The following is a 22,901-nucleotide window of genomic DNA, read 5'->3' on the forward strand; positions in this document are numbered from 1 at the left end:
TTACCTAAACTGTTGCTGTAAAATCTAAGGCATTGATTTATTACACCTATTGGCATTTGTAGCTGAAATGTGTTTATTAATTATTAAATTTCTGGATTAGCCCCAGGAAAGCCACAGTGGTACACAATGTTCCTCCAGATTGCAGATATAAGGAGACGATGACAATGAAGGCTGGGTAACTTGAGTAAACTTGAGTGTATTTTCAAATCCTTAAACCTATAAAACACTAGACCTCATTGTGTAGAACATCTCATGCTGTGGTTTTATGCGGCTCAGGTTGCACGGTGATTAAGTGCTGCTGGCAGCTTTGCTTGAACTTGACGTTTGAATAGAGAAACATTTAATCATTGCTTAGAAAACACGAGAGTGAATAAAGCTTATTGTAGGTGGGTGACGTATTCATGCTGTTCAAACAGCCCAGATTTACCTGCACCCTTCCCATCTGTTGGATTTCTCCTGAGTGTATTCTGAAACCCTGGGTATAGGTTATGTGTATATGATTGCTTCTACAGCTGCTCTCATTAACTTTTATTTATTTATGCAGTAACCACTTTATTTTGGTCAGGCTCATGATGCATATGGTGCATTTCTTTTCTTTTATTTTCATGTTTTACCGCCGGTTTACCCTGGTCAGAATCACTGGGTGCAATGCAGTAACATATACAGGACGTCATTCTATCTCGGGGCCTGGGCCACCCCACCATCCCCAACGCGCCCCAGACACAGCCAATCATGGGGGATTCAAACCCTGGACCCCAGCAGTAGTAGGCTAATGTAATTTACCACTGTGCCACCCGAGCACCTAAACTTATTATTATTATTTTTCTTCCAATTCAGCGCATAGTCAGTTTGTCTTCCACTGCTGGTGGATCCCTGATTGCAGTCGAGGTGGGTATATTGCTGCTCACGCCTCCTCTGACCCATGCACAGCCCTTAGTGGAACCTTTTTCACCCATGCATTCTGCACAGGCGCCTCTATATCTGCTAATCAGGGTCCTTACAGAGCGTTTGAAGACCCCACTTATATAGTCCGGTCATCCCACCCTAGCAGCAACGTGTCTGCTGCAGGCACTGCGGAATATGCCCACTAGATGGCACCCAGACGACCGGTGGCAACTGTTTTATAACTGTTTATTGCCCAAAACAGGCTGCCAATTCATTACAGGACATCACATATTCACACTTTCTCAACAAGTGGGAATTTTAAGCAGCAGATCCCCTGTCTGCATGTTCTTGGGAGGCAAAAACACACATAAATGCATGATTCTTATCACTGTATCTATGTTTAAGATAAATCAGTTTGTCCTGCACTGTCCAAAAACTAAACTTTATCTAGTTAGTTAGTTCCTGGTCTGGAAACATTAAAAAGAACAACTGCCATTTAAAGAAGCTAAATAAATGTACCAGAAATGCTTTGCCTAAACGTTCTGCTACTGTTTTTTTTTTTATGTATTTTTATATGTAGATATAATCTCGAGAGCTGAGTTTATACTTTTTAGGCATCTGGTAAAAGGGTGTCTTGTTTTTGCAGTCGTGCAAGCCCGATCTTGTTCATGTTTGTCCACCCCTGCTATAATCTTAAACATCCCTGCCGGTGATGTCACCTCACGCTGCAGTTCAATTCAACACTTAAGTACACAGACAGGTATGGCGATGTGCTAAAAAGCACCGGTTTGAACAATCTCTGGCTTTATTCCAGCGACTACTGCCAAATCCTACAGCAGCTGCAGGGCCGAGTGGTGGAAACACACACACACACACACACACACACACACACACACTGTCAGAGTATTGATGCGAGTAATTTAGCTGCACCTTTATCTAGATTGGAAATCAATCATATCATGTAGAAAGACTTTGATCAAACACACGTTTATCACTGGAACTTGTTCTGTCTACTGTGCTGCGTCTGTTTTGTAATTTAAAATACACTATAAAAATATATAAACTCGTTGCCCTTTACTGGTTTTATCTATTAGGCAATTTTTATTAGACTATAATTTTGGATCATGAAACAAAACTGTAAACTAATCAAAAACAGACTGAGTCTAAACACAAAAAAGTGTCTGTTAACTAAATAACTAGCTGCCCCACCCTTACTAATGACTACCACTAATGTACTGATGTTTAAGGTGTCACCAGGGTCTGTTTTAGATCCGTCCTGACTTCCTGTACATGTTATTTTTAAGTAATGTGAGAAGTCTCAGCAGACCAGCCACTCCTGGGTAGATTTATCACCATTTCAAGTTTGTTCCATATGACAAAAATACAATCACTGTGGTTCATTGTAGTCCTAATTCTTTTGAAACTGATTTGTAATTATTTTCAGGTGTATTTTATGTATTCATGTATTTTTTTATTGCATATAGAGCAACACGTTACATTTTAAAAGCCTCATTTTACAATTTTTAAATCCTTCACATAGAGAAAAATTGCTTTAAAATGCAGGAGAGAAGCAGTTATGCAGTACAATTAGAACGTAACCACTCGTTCAGATACTGGTGCCCACCTTTGAAGTGATTTTCCACTATTAGTTTAGTCTAGGCTGTTTTGTGCACGATGAGTGTGGTTAATGCATCAGTGGTAAAACATCACACTATTCTAGTAGTGCTTTACACATGTGATAAACTATATGGTGCAAAGATGTAGCATGTGATTTCAGATAGAAGCTGTAATGGATGACAGTGAAGTCAGTGAAGTCTACTGCCAATAGTTTTACCACAATTCCCAACAGCTTGGTGGTGGTATTAATGCTATTTAAATCAGTTGTTTTCCTACTTAAGTAGTTTTGCTTTATAATGCATTGTTTTATTTATTTTATTTATTTTTAGGTTCTTGTTACAGTCCTATTTTAGAATAGAATATTTGTCATTTATACATATACAGACGTACAGTACAACAAAATTCTTTCTTTGCGCATCCCAGCTTGTTTTTTGAAAGCAGAGAGGGGTAAGGGCCTTGCTCAAGGGCCCAACAGTGGCTGTATGGCAGAGCTGGGATTTGAACCCTTAAACTTTCAATTAATAGTCCAAAGCTCTATAAATTAGGCTACCGCTGTCCCTAACCCTAACAAAGCATTACATTTGATATTAGCGTTTCTGTGTTTAGTCTCACAGCAAGAAGGTCCTGGGTTCAATCCCCAGGCGAGGCGGTCCTTTCTGTGTGGAGTTTGCATGTTCTCCCCGTGTGTCTCACAGTCCAAAAACATGCAGTCAGGTTAATTGGAGACACTGAATTGCCCTATAGGTAAATGGGTGTGTTTTTGAGTGTGTGTGTGCATGTGTGTATGTGTGTCTGCCCTGCAATTGGACTGGCGCCCCATCCAGGGTGTTACTCTGTGCCTTGCGCCCATTGAAAAGCTGGGATCTTGAAAAGATTGGATAAGCGGTTAAGAAAGCGAGTGAGCGAGTTACTGTGTTTATCACAGTAGCACCACAATGTCCTCAATCCTAATACATATTTGTACTTCTGTTAGCTTTATTTGTCTTGGATGAGTTCAGTTGGACAGATTTCTAAATGCGGTGGCTGATGTTTACATTGTGTGCTGTTCTTTTATTATATTCTGTCCTCCACCCACGGCCTGTTACAACAGTTACAGCAGATTTATCCCAGTACATGCTTCAGCGAGCATCAAATGCAATCACATTTCTTCTTTCTTGGTAGGAGTTCATTATCTAGTCAATGATATTAAGTGTTTGGGAACCCCTGATTTAAAAAAACCTCCTGCTCTGTTATTGTATGTTTACAAATTAGCGAATGAGTTCCTACCCTTGTTCCTGGTTATGCAAATAACGTCTGAAAAGAACCACAGCTGTGAATGAAAAACAAAACAAAAGCAATGTTAATAAAAAATTGGCCAGTGATCGCTCTGAGCATAAAACAAATGACAGTAATACTGGTTCGTCATAAAAACTCATGACCTTAAGTGGCCTTGATGATACGTGTTGTAACATCACCACTCCCTAACCAACCTGACACAACTTGAGGGTTTTCATAAGAAAGAAATTAGCTTTCATCGTGTACAAAATTAAGGCTTCACTGCTGGCTATAACATTCACAAAGAGTTGCTCAATCATTAGACATTAACATAAAAGCCGTTTACCTATGACCGCCACGACGGCCAGCGCAACCAAACTCACTGCTGCTATGATGATGCTTGTAGTGGTTCCATCTGTAACACACACACACACACACACACACAGAAGAAGTTGATTAAGTCTAGGCATAAAGTAATTCAGTGGTTTGTTGTTTAAATATTTATAGTCTCGTATGGAAAAGCAAAATCAATTGTGACCACGACCACAGTCTTTCTGAAATCTGATTCTGTTTAACACCTCAAACTTTAGTAAATGGCATATTCATTTTATCAGCTTTACTTACCATATAAATGCACTTTGTAGTTCTACAATGACTGACTGTAGTCCATCTTTTTCTCTACATACTTTTTTAACCTCCTTTTACTCAGAGCAGGTATTATTTAGGTGGTGGATCATTCTCAGCACTGCAGTGACACTGACATGGTGGTGGTGTGTTAGTGTGTGTTGTGCTGGTGTGAGTGGATCAGACACAGCAGCGCTGCTGGAGTTTTTAAACACCTCACTGTACCTGCTGGACTGAGAATAGTCCATCAACCAAAAATATCCAGCCAACAGCGCCCCATGGGCAGCGTCCTGTGACCACTGATGAAGGTCTAGAAGATGACCGACTCAAACAGCAGCAATAGATGAGCGATCGTCTCTGACTTTACATCCACAAGGTGGACCAACTAGGTAGGAGTGTCTAATAGAGTGGACAGTCAGTGGACACTGTGTTTAAAAACTCCAGTAGCGCTGCTGTGTCTGATCCACTCATACCAGCACAACACACACTAACACACCATCACCATGTCAGTGTCACTGCAGTGCTGAGAATCATCCGCCACCTAAATAATACCTGCTCTCTAACTATACCACTGTGTCCACTGTGCAGTTTGGAACACAGGCAGTTTTAATCACTGATGTTTTATTGATCTTTAGCTTTAGGAGACAAATACTGATTAATGAAATTAGATTTAGGTTTAGTCTCGCCCTAGTAACACTTCTTTCCCAATCACTTCTTTGTCCTTCAACTAAAATCTCACACAAGTCTCTCCAGGCTTTGTGTGTTTATACTTGTAGTTCGGTTCTCTTGGTCCGGACCAAACAACGAAATGATGCCTTGTTACATTTTAGTCCTGGTTTGCTTAGAATTCACACTGACAAATTTATAATTGAAGCAAAATAAATAAAAAGAACAATGCACCATGCTGAGCTTAATGCACTTATCGGGGCTGTGTGTGGTGGTGTGGTGTTTTTACCAAGCAAGAAGTGAAATGGATAAAGGAATCAGAAATAACAGCACCACCAATTTCTCCTTTGCACGCAGCAAAAACCTGCTTTATTTTAGTGTCACATCTTGTGACATCACATCCTGTGTTCATGGTTTATATTGTGTACATACTGGAAACAAATTGCACCAGAACTTGTTAAGGAATAGACCAAGACCCCCCTGTTTAAGCGAGTTCAAAAGGAAGCGTTCACACTTACTGTAACAAACTGCACTAACAAAGCAATCGCACCAGGGTTCAGTATAAACACAAACTAATTCTGGTTAGATGTCAAGTCTGGTTTTGTGAGATAAGGGTACGTGTGCACCTTCCAGTACGTCTGTTTAGCAGCAAAGCTGAATCTGGTTTAATAGATGCCATCTTACCGTTGCTCACGTCTTTGACTGATCCAAGATTAGGAGGTTTTGTTACAGCGTCTAACTCCACTGCACACACAAACACAAACATGGTAAATGTAAAAAAATCATATATCTATATATTCATATATTTATTTAATTACTAATTCACAAATTTCAGTATACATTATATTTTAAATAGAATAGTGGTGGGTCCAGAGTCTACCCAAAGAAAACAACCATAACATTGAAAAATAAGGCACCGGTCAGTGTTAGTTCATGGTTGTTTTTCCAAGTTGACACCCTTGGTAAACATGGATAAAAGGGTCATAACTGCTGTCAGTTTCTCTGGAAATGTTAAGCTAAGCAAATGGTTTGGTAGCAACACCTAAACTCACTAAACAGCTGAGGTGTCATATACACCGATCAGGCATAACATTATGACCACCTTCCTAATATTGTGTTGGTCCCCCTTTCACTGCCAAAACAGCCCTGCGACCGTGCTGTGATGCTCTGTGTATTCTGCCACCTTTCTATCAGAACCAGCATGAACTTCTTCAGCAATTTGAGCTACAGTAGCTCGTCTGTTGGATCGGACCACACATGCATCAGTGAGCCTTGGCCGCCTTGACCCTGTTCCTTCCTTGGACCACTTTTGATAGATACTGACCACTGCAGACCGGGAACACCCCACAAGAGCTGCAGTTTTGGAGATGCTCTGACCCAGTCGTCTAGCCATCACAATTTGACCCTCAAATCCTCACGCTTGATCATTTTTCCTGCTGCTAACATCAACGTTGTGGATAAAATGTTCACTTGCTGCTTAATATACCCCCCCCCCCCCACACACACACACACACACACACTAACAGGTGCCGTGATGAAGAGATAATCAGCGTTATTCACTTCACCTGTCAGTGGTCATAATGTTATGCCTAGGCGGTGTATAATTTTGGCCATATAGTGTACTTCCTTAATTTATTATTTTTAACTCATGTGCAGTTACAGTTTCACAAAAAAAGTGTCAAATAATTCATCTCATTAATTCAGATGTGAGGAGTGAAGATTAGCGCTGGGCTAACCACACCATTCACTGTTTCTGTTAAAGAAAATGACGTATAATGTGTTAAAGTACATAAACACCTAACGTTGTGCTAGTCAGAACATCCTGTTAGAAAATGTTCAAAGAAAGGAGAACTGGGCTCTCAAATTCTCTCTTCCTTTTGTGGTTACAGTGAAGTGAAGTTGATTATATGTGCTGTTTGCTAGGTGCTGACGGTGTGATTTTTCACAGAAAGTTCAACAGGCTCATTCAGCTCATTTCTCTTCTCGTGACACGGTCTGAGGTGAGCAGTTCCTTTTTTAAAGTTCAGCAATCCAATCGCAGGGTGATTGCTGAGCTGATGTGTTAGACAGTGAGACTTTAGCATGACTAACAACCTTTTGTCGGGCTAAAGCAGACTTACTTTCAGTATCATCGCCAGATTCAGTATCATCTGAAAAAGAGGAAAATGAAGTGTTGTTATTTTTTTTTAAATCTCAACGGCTTGCTCTACCTTTAAAATACACATAGTGTAAAGTCAGATCAACCCACTTTTCTACAGTGATTAAATGGTAAAAAAGGCACTTACCTGTTACCAATCCACCTGAACCTTCAGTAATGTCTGGTGTAGCAACTAAAGACACAGAAAAAGAACAATATAATAATAATAATAATAATAATAATAATAATAACAACAACAATAATAATAATAATAATAATAATAATAATAAATACAAGCTGTTTTTGTTCAAATTCTATCTATCTATCTATCTATCTATCTATCTATCTATCTATCTATCTATCTATCTATCTATCTATCTATCTATCATCTATCTATCTATCTATCTATCTATCTATCTATCTATCTATCTATCTATCTATCTATTTATATGTGTCTATCTGTCTGTCTGTCTCCATCTGTCTGTCTATTAATCTATCTGTCTGTCTATCCATCTATATATCTGTCTGTCTGTCTGTCTATCTATCCACCTATATATCTATCTATTAATGTTATGGTGCCAGTACTAGACCTTGCGCTCCTTTAGAAAACCAGCAGGAAAATTACTCAAATTTGTACATAGTTTAAAACTGGTACCATTACAAAAGTTCACCAAAACATGTAGAAACAAACTGGGGTGGCTGAAGTAGCAAGAAGATTTTTGGTATTAATTTAAAACAATATTTAAGTGAAAGTATTTATGGGCTGTCGGGTGACTCAGTGGTAAATTATGCCAGCCCACTACTGCTGGGATCCAGGGTTTGAATCTTTAACGGTGCTATCGGCCGGTCCACATACAGACATGATTGGCTGTGTCTGAGGAGGAGGACGACTTAGGTCCTGTGATGGATTGGCGTCCTGTGTGGGGTGTTTTACTGCATTGTCAGGACCCTGTGCAACCATGACCAGGATAATGTATTGATTCAAATCAATAACTGATGTGACTGCTTGAAAGACGTCCTTCTGCAAAGCTAAGCTTTAACAGCCTGCTACAGAACCGTACAAGCATCATGCCATCTTTTCTTTCTTCACTTCTGACTCTACCGCCTCCTGCTGATGACTTCTTTCAGCCACAGTCTTTCAAACCCCTCAAACCCCCTAATTCACTCACCTGCTTCTCCCCTCTTTCCCTAGAATAAGAATAAGATGTACCAATACTCTGGATCCTACCCCACATACAATCCTTCAAACAATCTCCAAGGACCTTCTCCCCTTCATCACACCCATCATCAACAACACCTTGACTTCTGGCATTGTCCCTACAGCTACAGGAAGGTACAGGTTATCACCCTTTCTTAAGGAACCAAACCAGGATACCACAAACATAAACAACTATAGGTTTATATCAGTCCTCTCTTTTCTGTCCAAAATTCCTGAACAGGCTGTCTACAGTCAGTTATCTCTTTGTCTCACCCAGAATGACCTTTGCGATCAGTATCAGTCTGGCTTTAAGAAACAGCCCAGAGCAGTACTGATCCTTCTCGAGTTTGACACTGTAAACCACGGCATTCTCTTGTCCACCTTATCCAATCTACCTGAAGCGTTCATACCAGGTGTCATGGAGGGGATCTACTGTACATTCAGTCCATGCAGACTTTCAACTCAAGTCCCACAGGGTTTTGTACTTGGTCCTTTTCTATTTTCCATATACACCCTTTCTCATATCCTCCCATGACTTATTTTACTATTCCTAGGCTGATAATACTCAAGAAAGCTCATCCTGTCCTTCTCTCCTTTACACACCCTAGTCTCAGCTCGCATCTCGGCGTGTCTGGCACATATCTCATTACGGATGTCAACTCATCACCTGAAACTTAAACTCAGCAAGACTGGAGAATCTGTCTCCATGCCAATACCTAGTCGTTTCTCTCGATGACTCCCAGATTAAACCATCTGATAATGGAAGCAACCTTGGTGTTGTCCTAAATAGCAAGCTGCCCCCATCTCCACCCTGCAAAGATCTTCCTGGTTCTTCCTCTTAAGATCAGAACTATTTTACCATTTTTCTCTAAATAAGACACATAGATAATTGTCCAGTCTCTTGTCATCTCGAGTCTGGACTACTGCAGCTCCCTCTTGACACATCACCCCACTGTGTGCTCGCTTCACTGGCTTTAAAACCAAAAACGGACCAGCCCGACATACCTTAGAGGAACTGTCAAAACCCATTAGGTCCCACATACCCTTCAGGGCACAAGTTGGACTCGTCTTGATCTACTAGTCAAAACTTGAGGAAGACGGGCATCAAGACTTTTCTCTGTACTAGCATCATAATACTAGCACTAGAATTAACTTCCTTTGTCCGATCGAACAGCTATGTCATTATAAATAACGTCACTGATGTTTGTTTTTTGGCAACAGATTGTTTATTTGACCAATTTTTGTCCAGCCTTTCAACTGGAGTCCCACAGGGTTTTGTACTAGGTCCTCTTCTGTTTTCCCTTGTTTTTTGGCAATGTTTATTTGACCAATTTTGCTTTCAATTTTCAGTCGAATACACTAGATAGTCAGCTAACATTGTACAATTGTGTAACCAGCATTTTAATAGTCGTAGATTAACAAAACACGGTCAACGTAAAAATGTACTTAAAAAAAAAAAGTAAGATGAAATTAGTTTTACTTCACATGTTTACATTTTTATGACACTTGTGCATTACTCACTCAATTTTAATGGCTTTTATAAATACTTGATATTTTAAATCTATAGACGCTGCACTGAATGCCACTATGATCAGTGCAGCAGTTACCAAAAAGTTGGGGTTGATTCATTGAAACAGTGCTTGGACCCAACCGGAAATAAAATATCATTAATCTTTTGGTATTATAATTGTGAGACACTGAACTTACGCTTAACTGTGAGGGTCAAAATCAGAAGGAGTAACCGTAACATTGTCGGAATCTGCAATGAGAGGAAGAAAAATACAAATGTAAGCATATAGGAAATCTCTGGATATGACGATGGTATAGTTATAGTTATAACATGTTACATTACAATAACTTCAGAGCTTTAAAAATTAAACAGTCTGAACCCTGAATGTTTCGATCATTCAGTATTAAAAGTGTGCACAAAAAAGGGCTCATGCAAAGTGTTTTTATGTAAACTCGGATCAGGATGATGCAGTTACAAAAGATTATTTATATATGTATTTAGTTAGTTAGCTAGTTAGTTAGTTAGTTAGTTAGTGTAGTCTTTAACACCCTTAGGTCATTATCATTAATCGTTGTGCCCCTTTAGGTAAAAAGAAACATTGCACAGTCATGTCAACTACTTACAAAAGTACAGTAAATAAACAAAAGTGTTTACCCCCTGAATTCATGCGTTTTAGCCATAACACTAGCTAACAGGTGTAATACATCAATTATATGCTTTCAACTTGCACCAACAAGGTTTATGAAGGACATGAAGAAGAAAAGCTCTGTTTAAAGAAACTCCAGTGTCCAGCACAGAGCCCTGACCTCAGCCATATCAAACAGCTTTGGAATAAACTGGAACATCAACTGAGGCTTTCTTGACCAACATTAGTGCCCAGCCATTCAAATACAGTTATCATATTTGGACTGAATGGCCAGAACTTTCCACAGATGTACTTCAAAGTCTGTTTTCTGTTGGGGGAGGAACAGTGGCTGATATAAGGACCCTTCTCGATCCCCACTGTACAGCTTTGGAATGAACCGAAACATCAACTAAGGCTTTCTTGACAGACATCAGTGCCCGGCAATACAAATGCATTAAAATTTGGACTGAATGGGCACAGATTCACACAGACATACTTTAAAGTCTTGTGAGAAACCTTCTCAGAAAAGTGGATGTTGTTATAGCTGGGAAGATCTCACAGAGGTCACTCTATTTGTTTCCAACAGGCTTATGGTCATGTGTTCAAATACTTTTGGCCATATAGTGTATTTCAATAAAGAAAACAATGGGGAATTAAAATCTATCCATGACAAGCTGACGTTATTGTGCGTACACTGTACATCTGAATTTATTATGGTAGTATCTGGATGAGATCTCTGGCTGAGGCCTGTGGGAAGCAGATTGTGTGGGAAATCTGGCAGGCATGTCATTGTGTCGAGTCGGTACATGCTGGCTGTACATGACACGCTGAAGATTCTCGGTGTTGCTCTAGATTTAATGCACAGCTCAGCAGGAATCGGGAGTCTAGGTGTCGTGTTGTGTCTTCCTGACCAATCAGGGCGTCGCAGATCTAGATCGAGGTACAATGTGACATAGTGTGTTAATGCGCTTCAGTTTGGCCATACATTTTTGAATGGCAAATATTGCCATGTTGCTTGAGACATGCTGTATATACTTTCATATAAATGTTAGGACATTCAAAAAGTCTTTTTATCTGCTTGTAAAACAAAACAAACACACAATGAAAGCAGTTGAAACAGGCTGTGTCCCAAATAGCACATGTTGCACTAAATAGTGTGTCTACTTAGTGCACTGTTAGCAGCAGAGTTTATACAGTATGTAGTTTGGGACCCAGCTAAGAAATCCCTTGGAAATATTGACAGCATGTCAGTTCTGAGTCATTCATTCATTCATTCATTCACTGTCCTATCATCTCTTTATCCTGGTCAGGGTCTTGGTGGGTACGATTCATTGGACGTAAGGCAGGAAACATCCCGGACCGGTTCAACAGTCCAGTGCAGGGCACAAACACACACACACATTTGGAGTAATTTTTATTAGCTCTAATTGACCTGACTGCATATCTTTATATCTGTAGGAGGAAACCGGAGCCTCAGAGAACCCTAGATGGACACAGGGAGAACATGCAAACTCCACACAGAAAGGACGTCCAGGGTCTGTGTGTGTGTGCCCTGCGCTGGACTGGCAACCTGTCTGGGGTTTTTACTGCCTTCCGCCCAATTAATCGTACCCACCAAGACCCTGACCAGGATAAAGCAGTGATAAGACAGTGAATGAATGAATGAATCCCTCAGAACTGACATGCTGACATGTATATATATATATAGTGGACTGAAGCTAAACAATAGGCAGCTTACTAAGAGAAATGAGTGCAACTTTGCTGGTTTATTAACCCCCTACGATTGTATTTAATCCTTGTTATATATGGGGCGTCTAGGACCCCAAAAACCCCAACATTAATGTATTGATTTAAATGTAATTTTGTGTGTTCTGTTTAAGAGATGTAATGGTTCTCAGGTTGATCTACATGCTGCTCGTAACAGCCAACTTCACACGTACACAAACCCACATTTACTCTTCAGACCAGCCGATAAGTTTTGCATACAAGATAAGCTTCACGATAGCGAGCTGTGACAGCCGGCCTGTTTTTTCTACCCCCTGCTTAGAAATAACATTTCCATTCAATGTGTTAATTATTATAGAAGCTTTATGGGAAAGTGTCTTTGTTTCAGTCCTCTGAGAACCATTCAGTTTACAGAGTGTGTAACGTTTAGACAAATAATGATTATCCGAGGCTGATTTAGATAGTTTGGGCACCTTAGTTCTAGTGGAGGAAAATAATGCTAATATATGCAAATATATATACACTGATCAGCCGTAACATTAAAACCACCTCCTTGTTCCTACACTCACTGTCCATTTTATCAGCTCTACTTACCATATAGAAGCACTTTGTAGTTCTACAATTACTGATTGTCAATGGTCAAGACCCCAACAGGACCACCACAGAGCAGGTATTATTTAGGTGGTGGATCATTCTCAGCACTGCAGTGACACTGACATGGTGGTGGTGTGTTAGTGTGTGTTGTGCTGGTATGAGTGGATCAGACACAGCAGCGCTGCTGAAGTTTTTAAATTTTCACTCACTGTCCACTCTATTAGACACTCCTACTACACAGATACATGGGGTAGGGTATAAGAAAATAATATAAGAAAATAATTTTCTCCACATACTGCTATATTAACCCTTTCTTAACACCACCATTCACATTCAGCTGCTTATAGTGATACTTTGTGCCTGCACAAGTGGTGTACAATTCAATTAGGACAAAACGTGGCTCTCTATATGCAATAGAGCTTTCTGTGCGAATCCACCAGTGGTGATAGTTTGCAGCTCTCCTCAGCCAGCACGGGGGTGATGCGTGCAGCACTGCGAATTCCAATAGAGAATAAAAAAAAAGAAGTAGATCTAAGTAAAAATTTATAATGTATACATCAAATGATAGTATTTAAATTTTGAAAAAAAGGAATTAAGTAATAGCTTAAACATGTTTAAGGTGGCGCACCCAGCAGAGCACATTTATTATCCATTGTAATCACCAGGAAGTAGATTTTGAAACAAAGGGTGTCAGTGACAATAAACAAACTTGTTAAAAATATTTGGGTAAAGGTTGTGCTTAGGATAAGACCCTTTTTGAGGAGGAAGGAAGCAGCTCGGCACCATTTCTGAACACTTCCACGGCAGAATTTAATGAGAGGTAATTCCTGGCCATATGCTATTTGAGAGATTGAAACAAAACAGGCTCAATTGTGAGAGCTCCCGAGCAACGGAAGCTCAGCCCGGCCAGCTGTTTGTCTCGAACACATCTGTGTGGCGTATTAAGTGAAACAGGTGGCACAAGGAAGTGGAACTGGGGATTTGTGCTAAAGGAGGGGGTGCTGGATCCACGCCAGGCATCAAAACTTTCTTTATCGCTCGGTTTACTGAAGTGAAACCATGTACAGATTAAAGATTTAACTTTATTTTGAACAGCAGCTCGTGTGTAAGCCGGCTGAGTCACAGACGTGCTGTTAATGTATCACCGACTGTATCATTTAGTTTCTATGTGATTCACTTTCACAACAAAACACTCATTTCCCCGGTGGGCAACAGCACTAGGCAAAGATGCCAAAATGTTTGTGCTTGTTAAACACCTCATTTCAAAAGCTGACACATTTCATACGGTGTGTAATTGGTTCTGTTTTGGGAATGTCTTCACGACTGCAGGGATTCACTTCCAAAAGCACTACTTTATACACACATACCTGTGTGTGCTGTTTAATAAGTAGCCACGAATTCAAGTCCCATAACTTTTGAAAGCTTGGGAATTATAGAATAAGATAAAAAGGTCACACTAGAAGAGGTCTTCTAAACCAGTGGATCATTATTACCAAGTCGCACAGAAATAATAAATAAATAGAGATCGCTACATCAGCAATGAAAACACTACTTTTACGGGTGTTATTGTCTCCAATCACCTCTAGGTGGGAGCAGCGTCTCGTTGCAGCAAAAAAAAAGCTCATTTGTGAGTAGTATAGTTATTCTATTTTAAATCCCCCCGCCCCGCCGGTCCGTGAAATTACATCTTATATGAAATCAGTTCATGGTGCAAAAAAGGTTGGGGACCGCTGTTCTAAACTGTATCATCAAAGTTGGAATCATTCCTTATATATAACTGATTTAATACACCTCTAAAGAATAGTTGTGGCTAAAACACATGAATTGAAAAGTCAGACGGGGCGTCCCAGTCTGTAATCAGACTATTATTCCATACCGTATCAGTCTAGTCTACAGGAATAACACATTTCTAATCTAAAAAACTCGAATGAACCTGGAGCCTTTGGTACATAGTGTGTTTGTGTAGCGAACAGTGTTTGCACACTCAGGACATTCTGTGTGCATTTGCTTGCATACATTTGTACAGGAATGTGTGCCAGAAGTAAATAAAATCCGAATCCTGGAACACTTTTAGGTCGTCAAGAATTCATTTATATATTCAAATCAAGTGGTTCTACTTAAACAAGGTCTCATCAGTGTTTAATACATTCATGTTTTTAGTTTGTTTTGTGTAAATAAAGATTATAATGGAGTTTAGATCAGGGGACTGGGACAGCTATGGCTTTAAAAGCTTCATTCCGTGATCATCAAACTCTTTTAATGTGGATTGAAAATTAGATTTTTATAATTGTTCTTTTAGGATCCAGTTTGTTTGTATATTAGGATTTTAACGTCATGTTTTACACTTTGGTTACATTCATGACAGAAACGGTAGTTACTCATTACACAAGATTCATCAGTTCACAAGATTATATCGAACACAGTCATGGACAATTTAGTATCTCCAATTCACCTCACTTGCACGTCTTTAGACTGTGGAAGGAAACCGGAGCTCCTAGAGGAAACCCACACGGACACGGGGAGAACATGCAAACTCCACACAGAAAGGACCCGTACCGCCCCACCTGGGGATCGAACCCAGGACCTTCTTGCTGTGAGGCGACAGGGCTACCCACTGAGAGACTTAGAGACACTTATAGTACAGATCCAGTTAAGTTAATGGTTAAGAAGTTTCCCAGGGCCTTTGGAAATACAAAAAAGCATATTACGTACATTCACCTACACCATATAACAGTTCATAATATATTATATTACAAAAAATGTTGGCAGTTAGTTAGGGTCTAATAATATAAGAGGCTAGGTGAAAGGTCAAAATACTACTATATTCCCAGGTTTTTTTTTTAAACTTGTACGAGGGATCTTCAAAGAGTATCCGCATATTTTAGTTGAAAACGATGAGGGTGGGAGGAAAAGTAATCGGTCGTGTCTGAGAGACGCTTTTAGTCCGGATTTAGCTCCATCTGATTTCCACTTTTTTGGCTGCTCAAAGAAGGGGAAGAAGATATTAATGTGATGATGATGTGAAAGCAGCGCTGCATCAGTGGCTACGAGCTCAACCAAAAAAATTTTTCTGCTGACGGCATTAAAAAAGTTGGTTTGTTGGTGTGATGCTGAAAAAAAAATGCATTGCAAAGGAAGGTGGCGATGTAGAAAAGTGCCTCACGGCATGGGGTGGCAAAAATATTCATGTGTTTCTTCTTCCAGTCACGTTCAACACAGCCCTGGTTGTTAAAAACAGGTGATACAGACAAAAAGTTGTGTACCCTGTCTGGATTAGGGTTACCAAGACCCACCCCTGGAGCCACGTATGGGATGGCGTTCACCAGCGAACGTCTGGGCTTATATGGGCTCAACACGGTGAAGCTTGAGGTTGAAATGGCTTTGGAAGCGTAGACTGTCCTTTTCTTGGAAAGGATAAAGCTTGAGTTGGTGTTTGAGATGGCAAGGTCTAAACTGGATATAGTCGACCTGACGTCCACTCACAGCATTGGTTCCAGAGTGGAAAAAATGGTTTTAGACTTTTGTGAGAGTCATGGACTGTCGATAACAAACACCAGGTACGGACACAAGGCTCCTCATAAGTGTATTTGGTCCCAGAGAACCTAAGGCTAAAAGTCAGTGATTGATTTTGTGATTGTATATCCTGATTTGATGCCATATATTATGGAAACTGGGTGAAAAGAGGGCAGAACTGGCAACTAATCACTACTAGGTGGTGAGTTGGATTAATTACATGAGGCATCGACCGGATGTACCAGAAGACACTTCCATTTAAGACAAGTCAATTTTAGGGCTTTATTATGATATTTTGTTGTCATCTTTACTTTCTGTGTGAAATTGGGCTTAACTGATTGAAGCCAAGGGCGCATGAAGCGTTACCCACAGTGCAAGAGTTTATAAACATGCAAATATTTTTCACTTCACCAGATTATGTAACACAACAATATGCTAGCTGATTATTTGTCAGCTTTATTTCTGGTGTTGTGTAATTAATAACCAATATCTAGTGAAATCAAAACAGGGAGATGGTGTCTGATTTCAACACGCTGACCAGACAGAAACAGATAAACAAACATTAGTTCCTTCGCAATGTGCAAAAAGAGCTACACCAATCAGCCATAACATTAAAACCACCTTGTTTTTACACTCAGTGTCAATTTTATCAGCTCCACTTACCATATAGAAGCACTTTGTAGTTCTACAATTACTGACTGTAGTCCATCTGTTTCTCCACATGCTTTGTTACCCCCTTTCATGCTGTTCTTCAATGGTCAGGACCCCCAAAGGACCCCCACAGAGCAGGTATTATTTAGGTGGTGGATCATTCTCAGCACTGCAGTGACACTGACATGGTGGTGGTGTGTTAGTGTGTGTTGTGCTGGTATGAGTGGATCAGACACAGCAGCGCTGCTGGAGTTTTTAAACACCTCACTGTCACTGCTGGACTGAGAACAGTCCACCAACCAAAAGTATCAAGCCAACAGCGCCCCGTGGGCAGCATCCTGTGACCACTGATGAAGGTCTAGAAGATGACCGACTCAAACAGCAGCAATAGATGAGCGATCGTCTCTGACTTTACATCTACAAGGTGGACCAACTAGGTAGGAGTGTCTAATAGAGTGGACAGTGAGTGGACACGATATTTAAAAATCTCCAGCAGCGCTGCTGTGTCTGATCCACTCATACCAGCACAACACACACTAACACACCACCACCATGTCAGTGTCACTGCAGTGCTGAGATGATCCACCACCTAAATAATACCTGCTCTGTGGTGGTCCTGTGGGAGTCCTGACCATTGAGGAACAGGGTGAAAGCAGGCTAAAAAAAGTATGTAGAGAAACAGATGTACTACAGTCAGTAATTGTTGAACTTCAAAGTGCTTCTATATGGTAAGTGGAGCTGAAAATGTGTAATGAAAATGTGTCCAAACTTTACATTTCCAAAGTTCGCTCAGTTATTCAACCAATCAGACGACTCAGGCTCACTTTAGCTAAATCTCTCCTCATAATCACAGAGAGCAGCGGCACAAATAAATCCCTGCACAGCCAGTATGATGAGCTGAGCCGGATAATAAGCTGAACCGATTTGGAAATGTGACCTGATGATTGCAATTTTTAGTGTCTTCTAAATTTAAAGCTACTGTACAAATTGTGGAACGGCCTTGTAGATATAAAATCATATTAAATTAGCTTTTTACGTGGGTTTGTGTCTCAGTTCTAATCCCCCAGTTATTAATCACTCCTGCTTTATGAAACGGAGCTGGTGGCACTCAAAAGCAGGGTTAATAGTTCCAAAACTTCCTATAGAATTGTGGGAAATAATGAACAAAGAATCTTGTCATGAAATAAAAGGACAAAAATATAAATAGCTGCAGGCTGCGATTTCCAGGGTCCGAAGTACTAATTAGCCCAATGTGGCCCATGAGTTTGGAAGCATTCCTGAATGAAGATTGGACACAGAAGCACTGTTGTTATAGTGCTGCATGTTATAGCGTCACCTAGCACTGCAATTAGACCATATTTTTTTTACCATAGCTTTTATAATTTGGTGACAATCGATGACTATTAGACCATAGTTAGAGCAGTATATACTGTACGTGCTTATGCTTGGCACCGCTCCACCCATGTTACTTATTGGCATCTGGCAACGACACTGTACAGAAATGTCATAATTTCTTATCACATTATTAAAGCTGACGTTCACAGGGTTCCTTTGATACCACATTTGTGTATGTGGGGTGACAATTTAGAGACTAATATCGCATTTAATGCAAATGTGCTCAAAATCTAAAAAGTGGGTGGAGGTACATGGCTCTTGAGGCTGTTTTGTAGGGCGTGAGACAAGTAATCAAGGGGGAAAAATAATTTGTGCCATACAACAGCATTCCCAACCTTTTTTGCACCACAGACCGGTTTCATATAAGATATAATTTCACGGGCCGGCGGGGGCGGGGGGATTTAATAATATAGCTCACATATGATGTAACATGAGCTTTTTTCACTGCAACGAGATGCTGCTCGCTCCCTCCCAATAAGACAATAACACCCGAATACTTTTCTAGCGATCTCTAATTATTAATTCTTTCTGTGCAGCCCGGGAATTAAAAGTGGTTGGGGACCACTGCCATACAGAGTAGGAGATTTAGAACTATAGACCTTGAAGTTTGATGCTATGCTATAGCGCCACCACCAGGCCAATCAAGCGCCTGAGTAGTGGTGGGTAGGGGGGTTCTCATGCCTGTACAACTTATGGTTTGGTCTGTGAGTCTCGTTTTATCTGCATAAAAGAATAATAAAGAGGAAGAAGAAGAAAATCCTAACAAAACAATAGGGTTCCTGCACCTTTGGTGTTTGACCACAAGGTTTCTGGACGTCCAACTTCAAAATCATGCATTTATATTGAGTTTTACAGGTTATACCAGCTTTTATTTTTGTGCCAGTGATTTCCAAACAGTTTGGAGTGTCTGTGGGAATTTTTGCCCATTTATTTAATACATTAATGTTGGGAAATTCATCCTGAAGGTGTTTATTGGTTCAGTATTCAAACTAAAACAGGAAAGAGCCTTCGGGAAACAAAAAATAGAAGCATCTAAATTATTTAAGACAATTTATTTATATATTTCACACTTTTAAATGACCTTTACCTTACTCAAAACAAGGACAAACGACCCACTGAGCTGATAACACATGAGTGTGTGTGTAGGTGTATGTAAGTTTGTGTGTAAGTGGAAACACACACATTTTCACACACATTGAAAGAGATCTCACAGCAGGTACGATGTGAATGTGGACGATAAGAATCTGTAACATGCTGGCGGAGCGGGTTCACGAAAATAAACTGCTACGCTGCCATTCAAAAACACTGCAGTGATACAAAGCCACATTGAAACGAGTGGAAACAAACCTGATCCAAACCGGACAAAGAGCTCAGTGAAAGAACAGGAACAGGAACAGATCTGTTTATTCGCTCACTGTGTACCACTGCGGCGTAAAAGGAAATCATTCCTGCTCCACTCTCTACAATGTCTGAGTCAGTTATGAGCAGCTCTGACCTGTGCACAGATAGGCTCGAGTCCAAAAAACAAGCCCTAGTGCTTCCTTCAGTTACAGCCTGAACAGTCCCTACTCCGGAGTTATATATTTACAGTCATTTCCATTCCCAGTCCATTTAGAAAGTGCACTGTTGGAGAACGCCAAACCCTAATTCATTTATTTCCTTGAGCTGAGGAATACATTACTGTTGTTTGTACATTAAAAACAGTATCCTGGATGTTTCATTTCTTAAATATGCAGCGGCAGTGATGCACTATATGGACAAAAGTATTGGGACACCCCTTGTAATTGCAAACAGGTGTAATAAATCAAGTATACACAGAACAGTCATGACATTAAGTCAGGTGGTGGATCATCTCAGCACTGCAGTGACACTGACATGGTGGTGGTGTGTTAGTGTGTGTTGTGCTGGTATGAGTGGATCAGACACAGCAGTGCTGATGGAGTTTTTAAATACTGTGTCCACTCACTGTCCACTCTATTAGACACTCCTACCTAGTTGGTCCACCTTGTAGATGTAAAGTCAGAGACGATCACTCATCTATTGCTGCTGTTTGAGTCGGTCATCTTCTAGACCTTCATCAGTGGTCACAGGATGCTGCCCACGGGGCGCTGTTGGCTGGATATTTTTGGTTGGTGGACTATTCTCAGTCCAGCAGTGACAGTGAGGTGTTTAAAAACTCCAGCAGTGCTGCTGTGACTGATCCACTCATACCAGCCCAACACACACTAACACACCACCACCATGTCAGTGCCACTGCAGTGCTGAGAACGGTCCACCACCCAAATAATACCTGCTCTGTGGGGGGTTCAGTGGGGGTCCTGAACCATTGAAGAACAGGGTGAAAGGGGGCTAACAAAGCATGCAGAGAAACAGATGGACTACAGTCAGTAATTGTAGAACTACAGAGTGCTTCTATATGGTAAGTGGAGCTGATAAAATGGACAGTGAGTGTAGAAACAAGGAGGTGGTTTTAATGTTATGGCTGATCAGTGTATAAAGGTAATAAATGCTTCCAGAATTGCAGTAACGGTTTACAAAAGGCTTTTCCTGTTCCAGCATGACTGTGCAAGACGTGCAAGAAGAAAAGCTCAGTTTAAAGAAACTCCAGCGTCCTGTGCAGAGCCCTGACCTCAGCCCCACTGAACAGCTCTGGAATGAACTGTGTCCAGCCTTACAAATGACATGACAGGGTGCCAGTGCTTCCCCTTAGAACCAGACCCACCACGACCATGATCAGGATAAAAAGGTTCTGAAACAGTCACAAACAGCCCGTTTCTAGTGCAACTTTGGGTTTACGCTGTTCAGGAAAAGCTGGTCGGTGGTGTTTAGGTTGTTTATGTTAATGCTGAACCCGCAGGCATTTCTCAGCTTTTTTTTTTTGCATGTTTATCAGCAGTGCGAGGACATTTCAGCTAAGCCTGTAGCAAAATGTTGAAGTTAAACAGGAATTTTCTCCACTTTGCTCTATTAAATGATTTGAACTTAGTAACACCTGCAACGCATAAACTATCAGCTCAACACTTCGCTTCAGATCAGATCAGACATGAAAAAAGTGAACCGTGGCTTGTATGCTGAGGTGGATACGTAAGTGCTTAGATATCTAAAAAGTTCAGTTCAGGACTTTCTGAACGCTTCAAGTATTGATGTCAGCAACCCACATAAAAGACATTTTATAGCAGACAGGAACAGTTTAACAGAAGTGAGAGTATGAGTGATATTAAAACCTCAGAAACATGCAGAGGGTTTTATCTCCTTCTTTTAAAACGCTAGTGTTTACAACATCCTGTTGATTCATTCATTCATCTTGATCATAGCAGGGTTCCAATATAGATTGTAATACTTTACAATTCAATCGCCTGTACTGTGTAACACAATCTAACCAATTAGGGTCATGAGGGGGTGCTGGAGCCTATCCCAGCTTTTCAATGGGCGAATGGCACACAGTAACACCCTGGACAGGGCGCCAGTCCATCACAGGGCACACACACAAACACACATTCACCTATACTGCATGTTTTTAGACTGTGGGAGGAAACCGGAGCTCCCGGAGGAAACCCACACAGAAATGGGGAGAACATGCAAACATGCACAGAAAGGACCCGGATCGCCCACCTGGGGATCGAACCCAGGACCTTCTTGCTGTGAGGCGACAGTGCTACCCACCGAGTCACCCATACTATGTAACAGAATTTCTCAAAGGTTTTGTACAGTTTTGAAAGTCAGCAAAGTATTTTGTTTTGTCTGATTTAAGTGTGTCTGAAGCTGAGAGGGTTAAGGGCCTTGATCAAGGGCTCAGAAGTCACTGCATGGCAAAGACAGGATTGAAACCCACAACCTTCTAGTTGTGAATAGGCCAGAGCTCTGTCCACTAAGCTACCACTGGCTACAGCAAAACATGATTGGTTCTTCTCATATTTGTCTCTAAAATCTAGTATTGCATTAATCAAAATTCCCACTAAACAAAAAAGTGAGTTAAAATAAGTTTTACTTCTTAGAATATATCTCTCACTACTCTTAGATCTTATAACAGAAGTCAAGCACTTATTATATGAATAATTCAATACAATTTAGAATATCTGAGGGAAAAAAAGCTGTTAAAATCAAGACTTTTAAGACTTTAGGACTCAACCAAACCACAGCGAGAGCCATTATCTCCAAATAGAGGAAACTTGAAACTGTGTTATGCAGCAGAGCAATGGTTCAAATGATTAAATTCACAGAATTAAAGTGTCCTAGTTCAATTCAAAGAATTAAACGGCCTACTTAAAGTTCTGACTCAAACTCAAACAAGCTGCTGTGGTGAGATTTCCATTTCTGGCATTAAGCAGAACCTTTTTTCCAAAGCAATTCAGGGTTGGGAGCCTTGCTCTAGACCTAAGCAGTGGCAGTTTGGCCTTTGTGGGGGCATAAACCAACAACCTTTTAGTTACTAGCACTTTAACCGCTGAGCTACCACTGCCTCAATGCATGAAACAAGCTGCTCATACTGGGAAACACTGGCAGAGTG

General features: G+C 40.6%; 1 protein-coding gene across 2 annotated transcripts in view; it reads right to left on the reverse strand.

Annotated features, from left to right (window-relative positions):
• The window catches only part of si:dkey-262k9.2 (uncharacterized), a 33,567-nt gene that overhangs the window by 4,490 nt on the left and 6,176 nt on the right, over window positions 1-22,901 (reverse strand). For both annotated transcript variants that reach the window (XM_063016626.1, XM_063016625.1), the window contains exons 2-7: window positions 10,089-10,140; window positions 7,332-7,376; window positions 7,167-7,196; window positions 5,731-5,790; window positions 4,103-4,171; window positions 3,769-3,811 (exon numbers count right to left, since the gene is read on the reverse strand). In XM_063016626.1, the coding sequence (XP_062872696.1) occupies window positions 3,769-3,811; window positions 4,103-4,171; window positions 5,731-5,790; window positions 7,167-7,196; window positions 7,332-7,376; window positions 10,089-10,131 (290 nt within the window). In that variant the 5' untranslated portion in view covers window positions 10,132-10,140. The remainder of the gene's footprint in view (window positions 1-3,768; window positions 3,812-4,102; window positions 4,172-5,730; window positions 5,791-7,166; window positions 7,197-7,331; window positions 7,377-10,088; window positions 10,141-22,901) is intronic.

This window comes from Trichomycterus rosablanca, chromosome 20 (genome assembly GCF_030014385.1).
Source record: "Trichomycterus rosablanca isolate fTriRos1 chromosome 20, fTriRos1.hap1, whole genome shotgun sequence".
In the NCBI taxonomy this organism is placed as follows: Eukaryota; Metazoa; Chordata; class Actinopteri; order Siluriformes; family Trichomycteridae; genus Trichomycterus; species Trichomycterus rosablanca.